Source organism: Rhea americana, unplaced genomic scaffold, assembly GCF_003343005.1.
Source record: "Rhea americana isolate MKP2758 unplaced genomic scaffold, rheAme1 scaffold_11, whole genome shotgun sequence".
NCBI lineage: Eukaryota > Metazoa > Chordata > Aves > Rheiformes > Rheidae > Rhea > Rhea americana.
In genome coordinates, this window is record NW_028185150.1 from 3,041,504 (window position 1) to 3,064,254 (window position 22,751).

At 36.4% G+C, this 22,751-nt stretch overlaps 1 protein-coding gene across 16 annotated transcripts in view; it reads right to left on the reverse strand.

Annotated features, from left to right (window-relative positions):
- AOPEP (aminopeptidase O (putative)) overlaps positions 1–22,751 on the reverse strand; it is a 215,879-nt gene that overhangs the window by 172,044 nt on the left and 21,084 nt on the right. For all 16 annotated transcript variants that reach the window (XR_014896808.1, XR_014896819.1, XR_014896818.1 and 13 more), the window contains exons 3-5: positions 17,509–17,675; positions 8,450–8,606; positions 4,940–5,188 (exon numbers count right to left, since the gene is read on the reverse strand). Coding sequence is in view for 13 of the 16 variants with exons in the window: in XM_085312924.1 (XP_085169050.1) it covers positions 4,940–5,188; positions 8,450–8,606; positions 17,509–17,675 (573 nt within the window). In the remaining 3 variants the exon portion in view is untranslated. The remainder of the gene's footprint in view (positions 1–4,939; positions 5,189–8,449; positions 8,607–17,508; positions 17,676–22,751) is intronic.

Below are 22,751 nucleotides of genomic sequence, written 5' to 3' on the forward strand. Positions count from 1 at the left end.
ATGCAAAAAGTGGATTAGGGAGAATTCACACTTAAGGATTACTCTCAGAAGTGTTTTTTTGAAATTAAACTAACTGAAAACTTTGTACAAAAAAAGCATGTATATATTTATACACTCATTAATGGTCCCTACAGCTGAGGTAAATGGCCAACTGTAGTTCTGCAAGACTGAACAATATGAAAAAGTGACATTTAGGCTTGACACTTGGATAGTTTCCAATCGTCCTGGCTGGTTTTACTATAGACTTATCAGTTGTCGTCAGAATACTGCAGACATACAGACTGGATAAATGGGGGCTACAGACACACAGATCAAAGTGGCTGCTTTTCCTTTTTTTTCTTTTTTTCTTTTCAATTTAAAAAGGTAACAATCTTAATGACGTGGCCTGGAAAGCCTCAAGAGTTCTGCTGATATACTATGTTTTGAAGAACAGGATATTCTTTCCTCTTAAAATACCATCAAGGACCATTTACATGAGAGCAGAAGAACAGTGACTAAGACCTTTATAAATAGGAGCTGAAAGCTGGGTTGCTAAATCCATATTTAGCTTGCTATATAAGTTGACCTGATTTTCAAATATGCCAAGCAYCCTCTACGTTTCTGTCATCAAACACCATTTGGGTTTCAAGGGTGTCCAGTATACTTGAAAATGAGGCCACTAATTTTAGACCAAATAGTAATCAAATAACCTAATATCAGGCCTCTGTTTTGAAAATATCAGTATCTAGCATAGAAGTTTCCTGGTTCCACTTATTTGCTAGCTCTACTGAACAAAACTGCTATAAAAATAACCAAACTACGTCCAAAGGTCCATCTCTGCCCTTACTCTATTTTCAGCAGTGACTACGACTAGATGTTTAAGGAAGAACATAAGAACAGGTTAAATATAAAGGACACTTTTCTCATCATACCCTTCTAGCACCCAGGAACATCTGATGTGCCTAGTCAAGTTATTGATACATCGTGCTCTGCTTAAGAATGTTTTCTTGTCCTAACACTCATTGCAAAGCCAGGACATCTAAAGTACATTAATTCAAACAGAAAAAGCAGCAATCTCACGTTATTTAAATCACACCTCCTGAAAAAAAAAAAAATAAAGACTGTTGTTTCTAGAAGTACTTCAATTCAAAGCAAAGGCTTATAAGCCTCAGGGTAGTAAAATAAACATAAACACTTGCCTGTCAAAAAGTGGAGAGCTGATCAGCAGTTTAAGGCTCTAGAAGTGCAATAGGTTAGTGTGACTGTGAAAAGCCCTGGATAGTTGGTCAAAAAGCAATAATGACTTTTGTGGAAAAACGTCTTACATAATTAAATGCTGCAAGAGAGGACAGGAACTCAAGCATAGATTCAGGTGACACAAAAAGTTAAGAGTCTCCTATATGGATAAAAGACTTTTTTTTTTTTTTTTTCCTGAGGGAATGAAGAAGAATAAGGAATCCAAAGTCTCTTTAGGTCTTGCCAGAAGGAAAGGAAATTAAGGACTTGTAGCCAGAAAGCAATTTTTAAACACAGCCACTTCAAACAGGATCAGCAAAACTGGATTGGAAATGAAGTGATTTTAAAAAGAGAACTATGGAAAGCAGAAACTCCTCTTTCTCATTTAAAGTCTTTCAGACAGCACAGTTCACACAAATAATTTCATTGGCTCACATGAGAGTATTTCCAGCAGTGGCATAACTCTAGTATTTAAATGCTAATAGAGGCTACACTCAATTCCTGAGTGCACAATGCGACAATAATGTGTCCTGCTTCTAAACTGCTAGCTCCCAAGAGCATGTTAATGATGCCTACCTCTCCCAGTGGTGTAAGGCCAGGAATCTCTTCCCTGAAAAATCTAAGTAAAGAGCTCTAGAGTATTTATCGTCTGATACATATCCCTTCTCTTCCTCCAGTTCACTCCTATCTGTTGGTTACAGAACTTAAAATTGGATAAAAAGTTATTAGGCACTTACGAAATTCTCCAACTTCTACAGAAAGCATTGAATCTTTAGCTTTTAAGTTATTTAAAACTGCTTCATAATTTTTTTTCTTTTTCTTCTTCTTCTTTTTTTTTTTTTAATGTCCACTTTAACGTAATGTCACCAACATAAACATGCAGGCAATATTCTTCTTTTACTAGTACAAATTTGGGAGAAACTGTATTGAAGTTCAAATGAAATAAAAAAGACTGTGTAAAACCAAGAAAGAGTGCAAAATTAAATCCTGCAACTTCAAAGAGAGGCAGGAAGCAAGAGGGGACTATTKCAATTATTATTACAAGCAATCAAGATCCTATTTCCATACAGAAGTCCATAGCGAATTAAAAACACAGGAAGAGATGCACAGAAAATCTAAGTAAAATGAATATGCTTTCAGCTAGAGTTTGTCCCACAAGGTATCTGCCAGACTTTAAGGAAAATGCAACTGACCCACAGTAGTGGCTGCTGGAATAGACCAACTTAAAGCTCCTAAGCAGGTTGTTGCATACAAGAACTATCATCATTTCATATTCTTCTAAAATGTTGGGTGAACATCCCCCTCAAGCCAAGGGAAGTATCTGGGGTTATAAATAAATAAATAAATTAATTAAAACCAGTAAGTATTGGCTAATAAGGAACAGACAAAGAAAAGTGCCAAATGCTGTAAAGCCCTGATACTTAAGATAATGACTGAAATTTATGGCTGCTTCCTTCCCTGGCAGACAGGAGTACAATTAGAAGTCTCAAAACAACAGCCCCTTTTATGCTGGTATGCTGTGTTGTGTTTATATGGCTACAGATACACTAGAAGATTAAAAAAAGAGAAAGAAAAAAAAAGGTGCAGCACCCTTTTTAACCTAAGATAATAGCAAGCTTTTTAATGTGGGTTGGGCATTGTTTTACACATAACTTACTCCTAACTGAAGTCATTTAGGTAATTATAATTGCATGGGTAGGAATTAACCATTTAAGTATAACTTGTTCTACACGGAAACCCCTGAAAATCACACAGCGCAAGAATAAGTGCGCTGTTATGAGTCACTCTTATTTTCTTTACTGCCCAAATAAAGCTTGACATTTAAACAGCTAAATTAATTCTTTATTTCAGTTTTTAAAAATCTGAATGTTTTTGGCTTGAAGAACTGTTGAATCAAAAGCACCAGAAAATATGCATGCTCTTTCTTTCATCCTTTGCTTGCATCTGGTGATACAGATCACTTGGAACGAAGAGTCATTAGAATAAGCACAGGAAATACGAGCACAGGTTTTCTCATCTCCCTCACAAACAAAACACTATTACAACAATATTTAGAATATGTAATATGGAGTCAAATTACCACAGATGGTTTTACATCAGAATACACGACAGGCATATTTTCCCTACAAATTCTGGGAAAGATACATGCAGGGGAAGCTCCAACAACTTCCCAAAGAGCAGTAGCATATCCACAACTGAATCTTGAAGACTCCCTCTGTTGCATGTGCTGTCACTTTACACATCTCTTCCCCTTTTCTCTTTCATTTCATATTCTGTGTGCGTCTCCTCCCTCACAGCTCCACTAACCATTGCTTTTGTAATACAGCTAAGCAAGAAGGTTAGTTCCTTCTTCATTTGCAGTGATGATCCATAAGCATCTGCATCAATCTTCCAGTATTATGTCTTTTGAATCAGGGGAAATCATTAAACAGTTCTCCTGATTTCATATGGCTTAAAGAACATGACACATAACACCATACTTTACCAGTATGGGTTATCGCTAAAGCAATAAAGTTTATGTGACACAGGAGAGAATCACTGAATTCTTAAGTCTTTCATTTTATAGATCTTCACAAAAAAAGTAAAAGCAAACCTACACCAAAAACAATATTATATTACACATCAGCAAGATTTACTACTTTTATACCTGATGAGGTTTGCAAGAGGAAAGTTGGAAAAAGAAATCTGCATTAAAAAAAAAATCCAGGTACTATGAAACAGAAAGTTTTATTATTTGATTAATTACAGAATTTATAAAAAAAGTAGCTTTCCAGTTCAAACTTTCTGGTTTATCTAAGCACTTGGGCTAGCTTCATTCATTTGCTATTTGAAGATCACAGATCAAACTTAGCTGACAGCAGTCCCAAAGAGTCCCATAACACCAAACTAAGTCTGGAAATATGCCTTTCCTTTCAATCTATACCCTTCTAACAGAGCTTTGTCTTGAATTCTTTCCTTTGACTGTTTTTCAATAACACATCTGCCTAAGAGCATCCACTCTACTGTTACCACTACTCAAACAGTGGAAAAACAAAACAGAGTTTCATTCTCTGCTCTTAATACAAACTACCTCATTACCAACTTAAATAGTAAACTTAAGAAATACACTAAAGGGAATGTTATTTGCTAGACATTTTGTTGCTACTAATAGAGCTAAAATTCTACTGCAGTTATGCACAACTGGAAGTTAAATTTCAAAACCAGAAGTACTTTGCTACCCTTTTTACTCTCCACAACTCAATAAATATTTGATAAAACAGTCTTTACAGTTTGCCTTAATCAGTTTCTAAAGGCCAGTGTTTGACCAGAAAATCATAAATCACAACAGGATCATGAATAAACTCTGTAGCTGGATTTTAGTATGTTCTTATTCTGTTAACATATAATGGGAACATCATCACTAAAAGAAAATGGCACAGAATGATAGAGATATTAAGTATGGAATTAAATAGAACAAAGAGATAGAACTTTAATTTCACTAATGAAGAAAATTCAGAGACGCATGTCTAATGAGCTTGTATTTTCCTTTCCTAAGTCCTGTTCAAACTAAAGATCATAGCACAAAGGATGCAAATAACCCTACCTACATGAAGCAAGAATTAGAGTTAAAATTGGCTTAGCAAAAATAGCACAGCAACCTTATATTGACAGAAATTTTGGTACTGTTCTCTGATAAAAAGAGGTACAACAAAATACAAAAGGAGATACTAAGATGTTTCTTTACCTAGCCATTCCCAGACTGGAAAAGTTGGAAGGCACTATCAAAACATCAAGCCTGGAGAAGGGATGGGTACCCAGCGTGGTGTAAGCAGCGGAGAGGCACTGGGGAATTAGCTGGAGTACAAGTTCTTTGCAGCTTTCCATAAGGCAGCAGGGAGCAAAGACTCTGTAAGGAATGACCGCCTGCAACCTGGCAGCAGGATTTTGGAAACGGCAGGGATACTCCACATGACCACAGCATTCTTCATGCCATCTGACAATAATAAAAAAAGGACAGTAGTTTAATGTGATATCAGAAATATGCACAATTAAGTACATCAAGATAAGGACATTTCATAGACAACAGGGAGACAGAACTACAAAAGTTAGATCACAAAACCAACTCATTATTCTCATCCTGTTCACATACATGCAGCAGTTTAAAAATATAGGTTAAAATTATTACTACATGTCTGGCTAGAATTGATAATAGTTAGTCATAACTAGAAGTAAATGAGACTAGTCAAGACTTCTTTTTATAGTGGTTATGTATTAAAAGACTATGTGTTTAAAATGTAAATACAGAAAATTAAGAAACAATACCAGATAGATAGATACTTATTCAGAATTTTTTTAAAGAAATATTATAAAATATTTTGAACATTTAAACTGAACARCAAAAATAGGATCTATTTTCTCCACAAATATATTAGCTGCAATTAGAATGAAATTCAAAGATTTTTTTTTTAACTAAAATATTCTGCATGAAAACTAGTAAATTATTTTCCTTAAGTAAAGAAAAGCAGTAGATCAATTCAAACTTATCAGCACAGACATTTGAAGATACCACATTAAGATCAAGCTTGCTTTACATTATTTTTACAGGATGTTCAAAGTTGTAGCTGGAAGAAGGGGGAAATACGATCCTTCTTAAACACTGAGTCAGATACTTTTACGACAATTCATCTGCCCAAATACACTCTTATCTAAGGAGAAATCAGCTTCATGTTTTCACCTGCTAACTTGCCTTCTGCACAGTGCAGAGCCTCTCCTTGGTTTCAGATTTCAACTTAAAGGAGACTACTCTACTATGCCTTGACAGGCAAAGTACTTACTATTATTGCAYGAGGCATCACCCAAAGCTGTTGTATTCTTAAGATCATGCTCCAAGTGAGTGCTGACACACAAAAACAAATGATAACACACACAGAAAAGCACTGCATGTTTCTGAAGTGCCAACATTTTAACACCTTATATAACTCCTTCCCTGAAAGAAGTGGACTCTGAACTATTTCACAGATTATACATGCAAAGGAACTACACCCATCATTATACATTTTTTTCCAAGGGTAGTCTAAACCAATATCCTTCTCATCTAAAGGAATGTCACTTCGTATTTATCCAGAAGAGTTGATATTAGGTAAGCACATGAAAGCTAACACTCTATCTCCTGTAAAAGTTGCCAGTGAGTCTTTAATAAGCACAAGGAGATATAAATCTTATTTCACATCCTAGCTCAGTTTTATACCTTCTGTGGTAACTGCTTGAAACAGTATCTGCTTGCAAACTCCTTGTTTCAGATTCACTGGTATCTGCACATAAATTACATCACACGTTAAAATATCTGCTTTTAGAAATCCTTCCTTTTCCTCCCAAACCTAGAATTTCTCCCCAATACTCTTATCTGAAACAGCACCTTCACATTTGTTTGYCTACCTATTTTGCACTCTTTCTAGCAAAGATGTCCCAGTAAGCACAATGCTGGTTTGATTAACCAGTCTCAATGACTAAACAAGTTCTTGAGAACCGTCTGTTGTGCTGACTACCGAAATAAAGGTTAATTAGATTTTACTCCAAGTGCAGATTTCTGAGGACAGAGATTTTATGTATTAATTAACTCTAAAATAGCCTTGTATATGTAGGCTCTCCTTTGCTGTCTGAATGCACTATACCTATTGCAGGGAATTTATTTATTTTTTTCAGTTTTTATTTTATTCTGAAGATATTTTTCTATTTCTTTCATTGCCACTAACTCAACTGCTGCAGATACATTACCTCACCTTCCTGTATCAATTCATTCATCCATTAAAGAGGATTATAATGATTACCATCATATTAAGACTTGGACAAATTTTTGCTACAAAAATGCTATAAAAACATTTATTTCAAAAATTTTATTAAAAAAAGAGAAACTTGCAGTTATTCTATCAATACACTGTTGGAGTAATCTTTTGCACTAAATCCATAAAGTACCAAATACTAAACATGATGTGCATTAGAGAGGGATGTATAGTGATGAACAACTACAGGAATATTTCTATAGAGGCAATCCTAATATAAAAATATAAATAGTAAAGTAATAATTACAAAACAATCTCTAAAAGCTTATCAGACCTATAAATCATTTTAAAGCTTCAATATATATGTCTTGCTCATCTTAGATGAAACATAAAAGCTCTTATTCTCAAGATTTACTAGGATTTTTTTAAACTAATATTAGCCAAGCTTCAACCTATTAGAATCCTTTAATTTCAAAATTCTTGAGAAATCTTTATTACACTCCCAATTTCCAAAGTCTCACTACCTCTATCAAAGTGGTAAGGACTGCCACAGTCTTAACGTTAGCACCATATTGGCCCTAAAACAGTTATCTAATAGGTAAGTACTTTTAGGCCAAGCTTCTCATTGAATAATAAAAAAAAATGACTTAAGGAACTTGAAAAGCTAAAGTTAATATGAAGAGAAGTGTAATGTCTGAGATTGTTAACTAGGGTGAATACATCTGGAAACAAACTATTGTTCCAGTGACTTAATTTTTAGCCTGAATTCTCATTTGCAGGCCTAGATATAATTTAAATATAATAATAATTTAAACCTGATGATTAGTTTCAGCTACACTGGATAGAGAAACAGAAGTCTCCAAAATAATTACATTTCTACAGGTTTGGTGAAAGACAGCTAAGTAACCACTTTATGTGCTGGAAAATAGACTATTTTTTATTAGACAGAATGAATTCTCTTTCTTTTAAGAGACTGCTGCAACACGTCTTTTCTCTACCCAGTTAGTACACATCACCCCAAAGAAACCACTGCATGGGCCAGCTCTAAGTTTGAGATGGGACTGGACAGGAAAGGAAAAGCAGTGATTAAGAATGAGTAGGCAATATTGTAAGAAGCAGGCATTATTGATCTGGAGGGACTGAGATTCCAAAAAAGAAAGACCTTTCAGCGAGTGCTGTAAGAAACACTGGAGGAGCTGATATTATTGCAGCAAGGGATAGAGGATGCAAATTAGAGGACACTAGGCTTCATTAATCCTCTTACTCACTAAGCAGCCTGTTTTTACATAAAAAGATCCACACCCTTACCCATGAAATAATACCTCTGGAATTACTTCCCTGTCAAGATTTGGCTGCTCAAATTAAACAAGTTCTGTTTTGATTCCTGTACTGAAATGACTCATTTTCACATTCCATGGAGTAAATGAAAATGCTACCCAAATATCTTATTTTYCAGTAATAGTCTAAACACCAACCTGAGATCAGCTTGGGAAAACGGCAAGGAAAAGTCACTGTTTGTCTGAACATCAGCTGTGAAGGGCTGCTGTTTAACTTCCTGCCAGCACCCAATGGCAATAGTGAAGGTGGATGCTGGCATTGGCATAGTCACGTAATAGTACCAGCTCAAGATACCTGTGAGAAGAAAGAATATTTGAACAGAATCATCAGTCACAGCACAGAGCCAGTACTTGGAATTTTAATGTACTTGAGATTTTGGGCCAAGCTTCCCACCATAGATCCTCACATTTTTGTTAAAGAACGTAAAATTTCCCTGAGACGCATGAAAGTGGCCATACAAACTCATCATGGATTTACTATTGTTCCCTTCTATCTGCAACTGTCTAGTTCTACAATATCTCTATCTTTAAATTAAGTGCCACTATCTGCTGATGTCTTCATCTATTAAAAAATACATAAATGGAATGTTATTAATGCAACTTAATATGATTGTACTGTTACTGCCCAAGAACCACATCAGATGTGAAATCAAATAGGATCTTTAAATCTATGCACACAAACAAGCAAAAAAGAAAAAACACAACCTAACTCTTATAACCTTGGATCACCTTTTGTTTGGTCTTAACTATACTATCTAGCACAGAACTCTTTTTGTTTTTTTGCATTCAGGACAGTACAAAATGGATAGGTAAAGTTTAACAAACAACACTAATGAATCAGACCTGGCAATCTATGATAGCTGAGATGCCAACCAGGCAGTCAGAAATCAAAGCTCGGAATCAGATACTGCCAAAGTCAATGATTTGGTTGTGATAATTCAGGAATTGTTATAATAGGATTAGGGAGTCTRTCTAGAGCTAAAATGATGATGACTCTTATCAGTATGGGAACACAGAGCAGGAAGACAGGGAGCACAGTATAGAATGACTATATCTGTGAATCCATTTGGATAAACTGTAAGTTGTTTTAGGACACTACACTTTTCATTAATATAAGCCTTGCTTACRTTTTCCTTCTGTCACTTTAGAAAGGGTAAGGTTCAAGGGTTATATTTGAAGACTCATTTGTGCCCACAAATACGGTTACTACATGATACTAATAGGTTAATTACATTGGGAAAGAGGCTAACATGAGGTACGACCTGCTGAATTATGTGCAAGTAAGTGTAGCCATGGCAACTATGGAAACATACCAGCTTTAATTCTCTTAAGTGATAACTCCAACATTAATACATTTGCAATAGTATTCTGAACAGGACTATGTAACATTATTAAGATGGGRAAAAAAGGAAAAGTGGGGGAGGGTGAAATTAATACAATAACTGCCACAACGCTTAAGGGGGGGAAAAAGAAATAACCACTTAGCAAAGGGTCTCCTAACTTAAGTCTAAGCTATCCAGACGAAGCACAAGTAAAATAGATCTTTTTGTTTAGCCTCAAAGAAGGCTACCTACTTAGCCACCTGCTACTTAGTATGACAAGACAATACCGTTTGTAGAGTCCTGTAGGAGGCACATAAAGCCTCTCCTTTTTATAGGACTGGCAAACATTTGCACTCGCTCACTCCACTCCACTTTTGATCCACTACTACCATCAAAAATCTTTTCTCTGTATTGCCAGCAGAACATATATTACTCCTGTAATTTTTCTGACCTCTCATCAGTGTATGAGCAGAAAGAACTTATTTGCTTGAAACACATGAGAAAAAGAGGATAAGCGTTTTGCCAAATTGCCTTTTTTTCCCCCCTCCTTTTTTTTGATTATCTTTAAAAAGCTAGGAATAAGCMAAGGCAAGAAAATCTCACCTTGAGAGAAAAAGGTCACCCAGGAGAGCACTGTTATTTTGAAATACAAACTCTTGATACTGAGAGTTTCACTGAATATGGCATGGCCATTGACTTAAATGGGTATGAGAACAGGCCTGGAGGCAGTCTACAGTATTTTACTTTGCATAGTCGCCATTAAACTAGAAGCATTACAAAATGCTCCATGCAGCTGTGTTACTAGTAAAACCTCAGATTTAAATAGCTGTGAAGGAAGAGAGAAAATATGAAGAATTGTAATGGAAAAACAGCAGTATGCTTTCAGCTGTGTTCTGAAGCAAGCCTTGAAGTCAAGAGGCAGCTACACAGCAAACTGTTCCAGGCAGCAGGAGGTGTAAAGGAGAAGGCTCTCACAAMACCACCAAGGAGATTGTCTAAAAGCAAAGGGAGGAGGCCCGTGCTATGCAAACAGCAGGAGCAGAGAAGGTTACAGTGAGAAATTAGTTTAGCAAGACAGGCTGCAGCAGGCAAGCCTAAAGAGCGCTTCAAAAACCAAGGTGGGTAATTCCAACAGAAGGTGAAAGGGAACGGGGAGTCACTTTAGCCGTCCAGAAAGCAGAACAGCATGTACTGCATTCAGAAGTTTACATGAATTACCAAACAACATATGCTACTGGCAGCTGGGGCAAACCTTGCAAAAGCCTGGGGACCCCAAACACAAAAGGAAGTCCGTTTTTCTCGGTATGGGCCTTCACACTTCTTCAAATTAGGATTCCTTAATCCTGAAGAAGCTGACATGCAGATTCTTCCTTTACTCCAAGCTCGCCTTTTTCTTGGTATTATAGAAACTACAATACCGCCAGTAAAGACCTAAGTTTTATACATCCAAATGGTGTTCAACCCACCCTACAGAACTTTTACATATCTTCTCCATTCATACTCTTACACTTTGTAGGACAACTAATATACTTATCCTACAGTTGCTGTGCCTTGAAGAACTGAAAAGAAATCTCAGGCACTTGCGTGGTAAGCAAGCTCTCTCTATAGTGTGTTCACTGACCAGTGACTGAATTGGTCTATATAGGCAACATTTCTTGACAGGAACCACCACAAAGTCCTGTTCACTTCTCACGTATCTTCTGTCTTCTCCTCTCAGTGGTAAGGCTGTCTAACAGCTCTCTTTCTTCATAGTTCCATTTTTTCCTTTAATTTTCTTCAAATCTGTGGGTTTTACTTTGTTTTCTTTCAACTGTATCCCTACCATGCTGTGCTCTCCCATGCTCCACTTGTTTTCCCTTCTCTCCCTTTCCCCGCCTCCTCTCTGCTTTCCAGTGGCTCCCTTGGAGACAGCACCACCTCTAGGGAAAAGGAAAGCAATGCAGCTGAAACGGGGAAATGGCTACCTTTTCTTCACCAAAGACAGCATTTTGCATCAACAAAACCATTTTCAGGCTAAGCAAGGGCACTTTGGGATGACTAAGAGACTAGGGAGAGTTTATCGTATGGGAAAAACAGCAGGAGAGCACCCCACTTTAAATCCTTTATTTGTAATGCTTATTCTCTATAATCAGTCGTGATTTAACAGCAACCTATTCTCTATACATAATTATTTTAGGCAACTCAAAATGTTTTCTGACAGGTAATTCTGAAAACCATTCTCCAAAAATTGATTTTTTCCCCACTTCTTTAAGATAAATCTATTATATCATAATCACAGAAGCAATGCAAAACCAACCACCTATTTTATGAGGTATAACTGGAAAATTTATTTATAACTATTTTTTAACTTTTTAAAAACTATTTTTAACTATAAATAGTTAATTCTTTAACTATTTATAAGTGTGCAAAAAAACAATTTAAAGGTAATTTATTTCCTATACTTGAATAATAACGATGAGGTAATTGCTTCCTTGAACTTAATGCATTTAACTATCTTTGAAGCCATTAAAAACTGTTTGAGTCCTGCTGAGTCCATTATAACTAAAGAAACACCTGAAAGTCAGCATCTCTTAACGCCTGATTCAAGAAAATTAAAATAATTTTACTTAATAGTATCTTTCCTCTCAAATAGCTTGAAGTAACACGAACATGACCATCACAAAATATGGATGATGTATAAAATTTACTTAAAAAGCACAACTCTTACCTCTTGTAGAAAAGAGAGGCTGCTTAGAAGGCACAGCACCACCATTCAGCAATTGATATAAAAAATGAGAGCTAGGACTAGTACATAAAACTACACCTAAATAAAAAATAGTTATCCTTAAACTACTATTTGGCTAGGGTACCTGGATTAAGCACTCTCTAGCTTTTTGAAAATGTTTTGTAAGCTGTAGAGCTCTTTGCTACTGAGAGCCCTCATACTCCTGCCAGCGGAGCAGCTCCTCCTCGGCACAGAGGGCACAGCAGCACGTGAGGAGCTGGCAACTCCACACGCTGCAGTACCTGATCCAGGCTGGACATCAATTAGCACAAGCACTGGACACAAAGTGCTTGTGAAATGTGACAAGAGCACTGACAAAAGCTTTCTGCTGTTAACTACAATATGATGATGGTTTCTCTAGCACCAGATTTCTTCCCACCAACAGAATACATCTTTTTATAGCTGGAATCAAATTGAAACAAGATGGAAACTCCAGGACTACATGAGGATGTAGGAATCGCACAATGAAAAAGCCACTGGATTTCACGCCAAATTGTTGAACATCTGTTTCTTGAACATGAATCAAAACAAATGTAAAAGGGTTCATGACTAAATATATTTGCATGTTGTGCATGTTGTGTTAATGTGCTGATGGAAAGAAACACTGGCAGGTGTTGAAAAAAAGTCTAGTGGTTAAACGGATCATATTACATATGCATACGTACATATTTGCATGTGCACACACACACACGCATACACACACACACATTTATATATACGCATTTAGTGTTTCCAGTAAAACTTTTTTCCCAAAGGCATCATCAGTTGCATTTTTTTGACAGAAACATTTTCCGCTCTAAATACCCCATAAGGAATGCATAATATCTTAAAGCACTTTTAGATCACATTCAAATGGTTACTTTTTGTACTTGAGTAAGCATATACACATACAAGAGGTAGTACACTATTACCAAAACCTGCAAATACATGTGAGAAATGAGGAAACTGTGCATATGAGTGCATGTAGTCTAGCCCATGCATAGCAATCACATTTGTGCATCTAGAGATGCAGGCCACAGAAGCAGCATGCAGAGCTCTGCTTAAAAGCAGGAAGGCATGATTAAAGGAAATCATCTAGCCAAATTGTAATGCTATCAACCCTCAACTGTTTATTAAAATGCTTTTTCTATCCAAGAAACTGCATTTTTTAAAAAATACATTTTGGGGTTCTGACAGCTGTATTTGATTTTATAAACATGCATCACAGCAATAGCATACTGTATGTAAATGCTTTGGGAAAACTCTTATATTCATTCAGGCCACCCTAAAAGGCTTTTAGAGCTGTAGGCTTTATAATGACCGAATGACATCTGTAGAGCTGTTTTAGGCTTCATAATGACAGAATGACAAGATCCATGTGGCCCAGGTTATTTAACAGTGCAGACCATTTCGAACTTTAACTCTTGGAAGTCTTTGAGTCTAGAAGTCTACTAACTGACTAAATCTAGATTTCTAAATTAAGAGTTTTTTCAAGGCTTCATATTAGCAATTGAGCTTTGAGTTTGTTTCTTCATTCCTCATAATATTGCTCCTTTCCCCTCCTTCCCCTTAACTGCTTCACATTTTTTACAGGTCCAAAACAGCTCTCTAACAGTGACTTGTCATTTCTATCTGTATGCAAACACTCAAATAATAGGGCTCTGATCATTAACTGAAAATCTACTGACATACAGTCCCTAGCGTTTTTAAAGTAACTCCACAATCCTAGTATCATGATATCATAACTAATGAATTGTATGTGCTGCATAAAGCTGTACATGGAATCTTCCATCCTACAAGGAATTCCATCTTGGGAAAAGGGGGGGAAATTGTAAAGGCAGAAACATAACATGTGCTGCTGCTGCTTCTCTTTACTTCAGTTAAGTTTAGCAGAATAAACATTACCACTGTCACACAGCTCCCAGAGAAGCCAGCTTTAATGCTGCATCTCGTTCTTTCCAGTGCACTTCAGGCTTTTCACTCAGCACATCATTAGCACAGTGAAGCTAAAATGAGTCATTTCCCCTCTACTGGTCTTTCCATTAAAGACCTCTTACAGTATTTCTTGCTTTCATGGAGTTCTTAGGAATAGAAATATACCAGGTTAGACTTTGGGGGGGGGGGGTTAAACTGATACATGAATTACCAAAATAAACTGACTCATTGCAACTACTACAAAGATTTAAAGAAAAGTCCCTTCTATTCTGCATAGAGTGACAAGGCTGACTTGGGGTGACTAAGCCCCAGTTCTCTCATTAGTGATACAGTTCCCTGAAGTAATTTTCAACACTCCATCAGCATTAAAAAAAAAAAAAAGGTTTTCCCTCCAAATTACTTTTCTTTAATTAAAAGAAAGGTATAGATTCTTAATGGGTTCTTCAAATCTCAGAGTGACAAAATAGTATTGATAAGGAAGTAATTCCACAATACTGCCTTTTCAGCTAGCTAATTGGCCTACAAGAGTATCGATTTTAATGGACCTACACCAATTTACTCTACAGGAACTCCCAGGTTTCTATTTCTAGAAATACATATAAGCATCCTCCTCAACGTTAATATTTCAGACCAGGTAGCCAACACTGAGAACCTGACAAGCAACAATTCGTTAGCAAAGTGTGAGTGTGGATAATTAATTACACAAAGATGGCAGAGCTGTTCTCCCAGTCTGAAGTCAGAAGGACTCTTGTATTCTTGATGCCAAGACAGGAAAGTATTACTGCCCAAGCAAGCTGAGCAACTCATCATAACAGTTTTCCACATTTCAGCAGTGGAGACAAGGCTTGGAAAAGGCTTTATATACAGCCAAAAAATAACCACATGGTTCCATATAGATAGATTAATTGATGGTTCTCAAATTAAGAAGACTTTCATTCATTTTTTTCCAAGAATAAGCTTTATAAAATTGTCTCTTAAGGGGAAAAGAAAATTTTATTTCAGACACACCTAACACTAACCTTTTCCTGTAAGTTATTTTTCATCAACCAGAACTTGAACACTTTTCACATAATGAAAACCTTTGCTGAAAACATCAAYGCATTCTACAGTTCTTTTAGCCAAAAGGAAGCAAAGTTATATACAGCAAAAGCCTGAACTACTTTTCAAGAATCAAATGCTTCAATATATTTCTCAATTTAAAGAACATTTTGACCATCTCTAAACATAGGCATCAGTCCCACTCTGTAAGTGCTGAGAGATTACTTCCTTTCCTCGCTATAAGCTATGAACAGCTTTGAAGGTTTACAAAAGAGACTTGTTCATCATAGAGGTAGCTAAAAAGCTCTTAAACTTTACCTAATAGCTGGACTTGGGTAAAAAGTAAAACAAAAGCAAAGTAATTGGTCAGGTCAGAAAAAAAAGTTGATCATTTCTGAGGCTATGTAGATGGTGTGAAACATCAGCTTGCTGTAAGAAAAGTGTTGTAAGGTTTGCAAGACTGGAAGTAACTAAATGTAGTTACTGTGAAAAAAAGCAAGAACAGTTGGTTGACACATGCTGCCAGACATTTTTCCAAGGGTCCAGAAACAACAGCTTTCTTTAAACCATTTAGCAACAAGATACTTTTAAAGACACTAACAAAAAGGGCTGTGGAGCTGCAACTGATGTTGCAAGCCTTTCCTACCTTCTCAGAGGATGACTGTAAGTATTTAAAATCTTCAATAACTGTAAAACTGAGACTTTCAAAAATGTTCAGAGGCAGATCTTCTTGGAGAGTTACAAGAGCTTCTTTTATCAGAGTCATCTCATATCAGAGGTATCAGATGAGATATAGGGCCTATATTCCTTATTTCATCTATTTACAATTAGATGGTATGTCTGTGGAGACGTAGGCCTTATACAAACATAAGCAATGCACTCTTTCTCCTTTACAAAGGGAAATGTATGCATTTATTTAAGGATTTAAACTTACCTAAATAAAATTTTGAATAAAACTTAGAAAACTTTTAGAATTGATTTCCTACTCTACAGAAAAAGCTATCCCCCCCATCAGCACAGCCATCTAAAAGCTGGTGCAGTAAAGCAAGTTGGATTAACCCCAAAGGATGCTCTCATTCAACTTGCCTCCTTTTCCAGGTGCAAAATTTAAGCTACCTGAGCAATCATCACTGTATACAGTCAATTGCCTCCTCCTGTATACACAGCTGGGCTTTCTGCAACTCCACAGATGAAAGTAGATTAAGGTGAGCAGAGCTGCTGTTTGCATTTGGGACAAAGTGGGTAGAAGTAACAAAGAAAGCAAGACTTCTTTCCTGAGGCTAGTGTTGGACCAACTTGTACTTAAACTAGACCTTATTAGGGAAAGGTAGTTCCAACTCTTTAATATGATCAAGACCACATCTTAACATAGATGAGTGCTTCTTTCATAAAATCAGAATATGTATTTAGAGGCCTGACAACAGAACTACATACTAAGAAAATATTGAGTCTGTGTGTTAGGCAATCTCAAAACCAATGGAAGCAAGACATACTTTGTATAATTATATGTAGTACTGCCTTAAAACCTGCCTTCTCTTTGCAAACAAAGGTTTAAAGAATGAAGTGTAACCAACACAAAAGAAAAATGCTTGACAGCTTGTTTACAGTTGCCCAAGGTATAATCTAACAATGCAAAAAAAAAAAAAAAAAACAGATTTTCAGGGCTGTGTTTCATTCATTCCATGTTTTTCAGAAATTGGATATCATACAATATCATACAATGACAGCTTCCAATTACTGCTATTCCGACCTGCAAATGGACTGGAGAACTAACATTGAGCGTTTAATCATTTACTAAGGCTTGGAGCTGTGAAGAGCCTGATATGGTACTCTATCTGTCAGATCTTTAATTGCACCATGATTAATCCCAAGCCAATTTAATGATGAGCGAAGCTCAGGTCTGGAAAAGTAAAAGGAATAAATACACAGAGCAAAGTAAGTAGCAAAATTAAAAGGCAGAAACTTTGCATTCTTACTAAGTTACCCTGAAGGCTTTAGCAGGTAATGTTTCCACAGAAAGATATGGAGACTAAAAAGACAGACATGTTTTAAGTGCTTTTAAGGCTAGAAGGCTTTTATCTTTTTAATCATAATTAATAAGCTATATTTCTAATTATAAAATTATTTTAAATAAATTTGTTATAGAACATATATTTCACCTTCTTGAAGCTGGACAGGTTCGGCTGAGTTTTCACCGCTCATCAATACAACAAAGTGTGCAGCTGTTCGGACTGTAGCTTGCCATGTTGACAAGGCAACAGGTGGCTCTTGGCATGGGAAAAGGGCTCTGTTGTTTATTGGTGATCCCATTGTATACACACATGGTCTAGATGGAAGGAAAAGAGAGACTGAAGTTGCTGTTGGAATTATTATAGGAGTCATAATAGGAAAGACTGAATCAAATTTCCTGCCAAAAAACCTATTGCGCTACTGTTTTTAAGCTTCTCAGCTATGTATGTTTCAACCCAGTCTGAGATGAACCAATTAAAATATTATCTCAGTAATTTAAGATAGGATGAACAAAAGTAAGATTATTTTACATAGAAAGCAAAAAATAACTCCAGCTTTTCCATTCTCCTGTTTGAGCCATTCAGCTTCAGACAACAGCTCTCAGCTGAGCCTGTAGAGCCAAGCAAACATCTGAATGTCTTCTAAAGCCATCAACATCTACAGCATCTGACCAAGGTCTTCACCACGGACTTCCATGGCCATTAAATCCATCTGTACAGCTTGGAAGCTCAACCCAAGTCAGTGCAGTAGGCCTAATCTTGAGCTTCTTTCCAGTCATAGACTGAGTTAAATTGTGACCTTCTTACATTTCTTCTTCATGGAGTAAGGAAGTGCAGGCTAGCCCATCTGCCTTTCAGGATTTCAACCACAGGACATATAAATGAGAACAGTGTATTGCTTCTCTCTCTGCCTAGGCCTTTGCAACTTTTCTACCTAGCAATCTTCCCTGTGGCATTGCATACGCTACAATTTCTCTTCTAGGTAGCCTCTTCTGCTATGCCTCTTTCCTATCTCAGCTGCAATTTTTCATACCAGTTGATTTCTTATTAGCAGCCTAGCTGCACCTGGGAAAGTAACAAGGCCTTTCATTAACCCCTTCCAGATTGCTATTGTACAGAGGTAATCTCATTTTGCCATTTTTATTGTATTTTTGCACTTTCACCATTAATTCTAATACTTGCATAACACCATCCCTTCAGAATCAGTCATACAACAAACAGTTTTCAAATATAAATTGCATAAAACAAACACAGTCAGCATGTTTCTCCAGCTGAGGAAAGAAAATCTTGAAAGCACCACTCGATTCAACTGTGTTTAAAAAAAAAAAATCATGATATTTAAAGCCAATATTGTGGGAGCACAACACATTAATTTGCAAGTGGTTGAAGCTAAAAATATCCTCATCAGTTTGTATTATAATTTGCGCAGAAATATCATCAAAACACTTAGGAAAGTAGGAGACAAGTTGTTAGGGTGAAATCTCTTTAGCAATAGCCAAGATACGAATATCTTGTTTACTTCTTCCAAGTAGCTCCTTCATGCAAATAGTTCCTTACATAAAGTCAAATCTAGACTGTACAGAGGGAATGAACTTGGAGATGTTAATGGCCATGGATGAAAGATACTATGAAGCTAATTTTACCCTTTTTATCAAGTGTTGTGTCTCCTACTGGATCAAGAGTTGTCCATGACACGTTAGTTAATGGCGCCACAGTAACTTTATTGTATGTTAGCTGAGCTGCTGTAGCTCTCACATGTGTGCTTTTAACCCAGAGCAAGTGTGACCCATTTAAATACTGTTAAGCTGATCTATTTTACCTTAGATTTCTAACAGACTAAGAGCAAATGTGGGTCAATTAGTATGATTCAGTTCATGTTTAGCATTTTGCTAAACTAAGATAATTTGGGTATGTATTTGAGTCCTCAGTGATCTAACCTCAGGAAGTAAGCCTCAGAGTTAAGCAATTTAAAGAATTTTTTACAGCTTTTTATTCCTAAATATTTGTGAAGTTTTATCTTGCTTCAGGAAGACAGGGAAGAAACTGCAGTCTAAGCAGGCCTGTTCTTAGCACATACAAACACAAAAAGAAGAGAAAGTAGTCTGGCTCCCACTGCCATATATCAGACTAAATAGAATAGGACATAAATATCTAGTGGAGCTCACAAAGCTAATCACAGCAGAGAGAATGTCAGCTGGTCTTCTCTGTCTCCTACTTCACCCAGTAAAACACCATGCAAAGGTAAAGGTAAAAGGCCATCAACCTGTATAAATCTTTTTTTAGCTTGCATCTTTTTGTAATTAATCTAAAGCTGAGCCCGTAACCAAACCTGAAATATCTAAATTAGTTTTCTCCCAGAAAAAGAAACAATGCATGTCAGTGAGTCTAGGAGAATTAGTTTCAGAGAAGTAAGAAGAACTTGCTCTTTCATTTCCTAGGAGGTTCTGCTTCCTCTTTACAAAGTTAGCAGAGACTGGACCTATTATTTACCTTAAAGCACATGTGGGCTGAGAGGGCACAAGAATGTTTTTTTCATTCATGAAAACTATATCAAAAATATAGAATTATTAAAGGGGAACCTAAATAAGTTTATAAGAAAGATAAAATGTTATGTTTAATGACTAACATCTACACATTTTATCAATCCATACATTTGGGAAGGCAGTTTTGCTGGCTGCCATTGGTACACCCTAGTGTTAAGATCAAATGCAGAGGATCTCCCTATCCTGAAGAAATTCTAGAGGGCAACAGTACAATGAATGTGCAAATTGGCTGTCAGAACAACGCTGCGCTTACATGCTAAACAACTTCACCTCACAAGGCCAAGCAGGAACTCAGTATATATAGCACACAGGAGCTAGCACCACCCAATTAAAATGAAGAGAGGAGTTCTCCAAGTAGGGAAACGGATTAATTGTTTTGTATTGTACCTAAAAGTGCATATAATCTATGACAACTGTGAAAAAGCCAATGACCAGATGTCCCATATGCATATTCTAAATGCCAACATTTCAAATAGATAATAGCACATCAATTAATAACAGAGCTGAAGAGCAGCCTGTAAAGCTCTGTAATTTATTTTTTTAAAGTTAGTATCATTTTAATGTTCAGAGATGGAAACACAATGTCAAATACAATAAAAACATAACATGAAACAGATGCTGTCTAGACTATTAATGCAATCTCACTCTCAGAGAGCACTTTCTACCTACATATCATAAGGTGATTTACAAGTAATGTCAATACCATTTTACAGATGGGAAAAACGAGACAGAGTGAATGGATTTGCTCAGTGCTAGTGTTCAAGCTGGGCCTGCAACCTTAGTTTCTTGCCTCTCAATCCGATAGCTTTTCCATTACATTAGGAATCCCATTATGAGAAATAAAAATTTCTTATTGCATAACTAAGTTTTTTTCCTGAAACATTTGAATGTTAAAATAGAAGTAATGATAGGTCACAAGTCTCTACAATTAAGACCCAAGTAGAAGGGGAGTTAGAAGGATGGAAACAGATTGGTCAAATATGTAGTCTGTTTTCAAAACCAAGTCTTCTTTCTACTCCTCACCTGTTTCAATACTACTTTTGTCCAGATGTACTTATTAACTTCATCATTTCCACCCAAAATTTATTCAAATATGTCAAAGCCTGTTGAGAAAATAGCAATGAAACAAAGTTCTAAATTTTGAGGGGGAACTGTCAGAACAACCATAACATCAGCTTTTACTTAGATATTCATATATTCACGGCATGCGAGACTTACTGATTGACAACATGCTATCAACTCAGACGTCAGCTAACATGAACAGTCTCCTTTTCTGTTTTAGAGAGGAAATTATAAGAAGAACTGATTATTATACAGAAATACTTCTTTTTATGGGATTTTTAATCTATTTTCACACTAAAATATACCTCTGAACATATATATATATATATTTTTTTGCTTCTCCTGACAAATCTTGTTTTACTTTGCTATTTTTGATACTTCATTTACATTAATAATTTTTATTTTAAAAAAACAACCCTGGTAATAGTGCAGTGTTACATTAAGGAGCACATTGCAGCTGACAGCAGTCTTTCATCTGGGCTAGGCAGCACAATTCCAGCACACAAAAGGAAAAGAAACAAAATTCTTATCCTGTTTTTTTCACCTGATCTAGAAAAAGTTTACAAGCTAACCAGGATACACTAAAGAATAGCAGTGACAATTAATCAGCAGTTCCAGACTGCTTCTATCAATAGATAAAACTGTTGTTTTCATCACTACCACTGCTACCACTCACTTTTCACGATCTCCTAACTTTCAAATCATCTACTTGGGTAAAATTTTGTTATGACAATCAGAATCATTCCCAATACAATTCAAAAGAGATAAGCAAACAGAAAACAGCACCAGCAGATAAGCAGAGAACTGGAACTATTTGCCTTGTTTTCCGTCTCTCCCAGTGGAAAGACAAGCGTTCAMAAAACACAAAATATGTCTCTGGTCAATCCTCTGGCCAACTTTATGTCTGTAACTGGGAATTTATAGTCAGTCTAGGCCACTAGACTATTAAGCATGGTTTCCTTACTTGTTGGTTGTGCTTCAAGAAGAGACTTGGGGCAGGACGTTGCTCCTTAATCTACCAGAGCCAAAGAGTCTAATGAAAATCTAAGTCATTCAGCTCTAATTTATCCATATCTTATACTTTCATAACAAAACTGGCTCAGACCAGCTCTTGGAACATCTGCCTTTCCYAAGGAAGCATATAGCAATTATAGTACCAAACTAAGCTACGAAAAGTTAATAATAAATGTTCAACTCTTCTCTGAGCAGGCTGTCTTTGAGACACTTGCAATCAAACACCTAAGTCGCATCCAGTGTGGCTTACCTGCTTTTGCTACTGTCTGGCTGAAGCTTTCTCCAGCAAAATGCCCAGCTCAGCAACTCTACCTCTGTATTTGAAAAAAAAGGGACTCTTAGTTTTTCAGATGTCGTCTCCGCATAAGGTGGCAGTCTTTTGCAACTGCAAAGCTACTCCCTGTGAAACCACTGCTGTTTGCATCTGTTTCTTATTCAAAATTACACAGTGTCACGAAGTACAGTTTCTATGAAGCAGCAGGATTTCCTGAGACCAAAATCATACCAATTTTTTTGTTCTGCAAAGTGCCAAAGATAGTCATCAGAATCCAACAGTGTAGGTATTCTTTTTTGCATTTTTCTGCTGAATAAGAAACCAGTTGATGACTACATATGCCTCTAAAACTCTTCTCCAATTTAAAAGTACTAAATACAATTATGAGATGAGTGACTTCTCTGGTAATATCTATTACTCTGATGCTGTTTTTCCAACAACTGGATTGATACATTTCTGAACTCCCATTACACTGCAAATTTCTTGGGCTTTTGTCAACT